The sequence below is a fragment of the Ailuropoda melanoleuca genome, chromosome 8, assembly GCF_002007445.2.
Source record: "Ailuropoda melanoleuca isolate Jingjing chromosome 8, ASM200744v2, whole genome shotgun sequence".
In the NCBI taxonomy this organism is placed as follows: domain Eukaryota; kingdom Metazoa; phylum Chordata; class Mammalia; order Carnivora; family Ursidae; genus Ailuropoda; species Ailuropoda melanoleuca.
Genome location: NC_048225.1, coordinates 57,109,586 through 57,111,586, shown reverse-complemented (window position 1 = coordinate 57,111,586; position 2,001 = coordinate 57,109,586). Strand labels below are relative to the sequence as shown.

Sequence of the window (2,001 nt, the reverse complement as noted above, 5' to 3'; positions counted from 1 at the left end):
TCAGCCCAGGTTATGATCCCAGGGTCCTGGGAACAAGTCCCGCATCTGGCTCCTTGCTCAGTGGGCAGTCTGATTCTCCCTCTCCCTGCTGCTCCCTCTGCTTGTGCACTCTCTCTCTCTGAAAAATAAATTCATAAAATCTTAAAAAAAGAAAGAAAGAAAAGTATGCTGACCTTGGGCCATCCTTAACTGAGAAAGTGAAGATAGCATGTCTTACTTTCCAGGTGACCTTAGCGACACCTACAAAGCATTCCTGTTTTTACTTGCCTTATCTCCACCACTAGACTATCTTTTTTTTTTTCTTTTTTTGAAGTCTTGGACTTTGTGGGTTTGATTTTTATTATGCAGCCCTGTGCCTAATTCAAGCACGTAGGATAGATTTTTTTAAATTACCTATGAAAAAATTAAGGTGCATCTTATTTTTTCTACTAAATCAGTATTTCTCAAATTGTATATGGTAAGTTAATTTTGAGGGTTTTTTTTTTAATTCAGTTCATCCCAGCTTATCCTCTCCCTGCCCCTCCATCTGGACCTGCACTTACTTCCCTCATCACGCCAGAAGCCACAATCACACCCTATGGGCTCCAGGTACACCCTGTTTGCCTTCCTGGGAAATCCCACATTCTACCCACTCAGACCAGGATAAAAAAAATTGCACCCATACAATTTTATTGTATTATATACAAAATTTTGTACTTTGGTGGCACTGCAAAGTCAAATTGTTATACAAATTTTCAAACTTTCTCTCTTTCTGTACTTGTCTCATCATCGATAGGTAACAGTGCATAACATCTTCCCTCAAAGGGATGCTGTGTTTACCAAATAAAATAACACGTAAAAGGCTCTGGCACTGTGTTTTTTGTTTAGCGGGCCATCTATAAATACAAGTTCTCTTATTCCCTTATATTTGATTTTCTTAGACACTCCTTATAATTGCACAGAACCTCATGTTTACAAATAGCTGTATTCATATGATTAAACTTAATTTCATAACAACATTGGATGCCCAAGTAAGAGAATACCCAGTGTCACACATGGAAAAGCTAAACTTTACTCTTAATCTTTTGATCCCAACTTAGGCAACATAGTTGGCCCCTGCTTAATTGTACACATTTATATTCTTGATCCTAAAATTTGATTATTTTTCTGATTCATGTTTTAATAATGTATTATCCCCAGGTGTTCTCTTATTTACTTATTTATTTAATGAATGTAGTTCATTTCTCCCCTTTAAAGTGAATGGAGGTCATTCCTAATTCTTGAGTGACAATGTTAAATTAATTTGGTGAGCTTTAATTTAAAAGGCATTGAACTCATGGCCTATTTGTGTTCAGAGGAGTTATTTAAAAATTGAATTAGTAATATTCCCTGCCTTCAGCTATTATATGCCAACCATAAATGCCGGGCTATAGGACAGTACATTGAACAGTTCCTATAAATGTCACTCTTTTATACTAAGCAAAGAACAATTTAGTGCAGGAAAAGGAAAGTATGTTCTGAGAGAAGGGAAATCTCTTTTTGTCCAATTCAAATCACACAGAAAACATGAGAAATATAAACTTTTATTTCTCATAGTCATAATTGAGCCTTTACAGAATAGATTCCTCCTCTCTCAAACTGGCAGACCCTAACCTTCTGCAGTAATCTTGGTTTGAACAAATATTTGGATGATCTTCTTTCGAATCTCCTTGGTCTTCACAGTATAGACTATAGGGTTCAGGACAGGGGGTACAAGAAGGTAGGCATTAGCCATGAGGGCATGAGTCAGTGGTGAAAGGTGCTTTCCAAAGCGATGAATGACAGACACCCCAATGACTGGAACATAGAAGATGAGTACAGCACAGATGTGTGAAACACAGGTGTTGAGTGCCTTCAGCCGGCCCTCCCCTGAGGCAATGGCCATTACTGTTCGGAGTATGAACACATAGGAGAGGAGGATGGAGAGGGAGTCAGAACCCTTTGTGAAGATGACAGCAATAAGGCCATAGAGACTGTTGACCC

The 2,001-nt window shown here is 38.3% G+C and overlaps 2 protein-coding genes across 2 annotated transcripts in view; both read right to left on the bottom strand.

Moving 5' to 3' along the window:
* The window catches only part of LOC117803376 (olfactory receptor 51T1-like), a 255,196-nt gene that overhangs the window by 28,218 nt on the left and 224,977 nt on the right, over positions 1-2,001 (bottom strand). The window lies entirely within an intron of this gene.
* Positions 1,628-2,001, bottom strand: part of LOC100478380 (olfactory receptor 51H1) — a 7,370-nt gene continuing 6,996 nt past the window's right edge. Inside the window, exon 2 of the mRNA XM_034666458.1 lies at positions 1,628-1,993. Within this exon, the coding sequence (XP_034522349.1) occupies positions 1,628-1,993 (366 nt within the window). The remainder of the gene's footprint in view (positions 1,994-2,001) is intronic.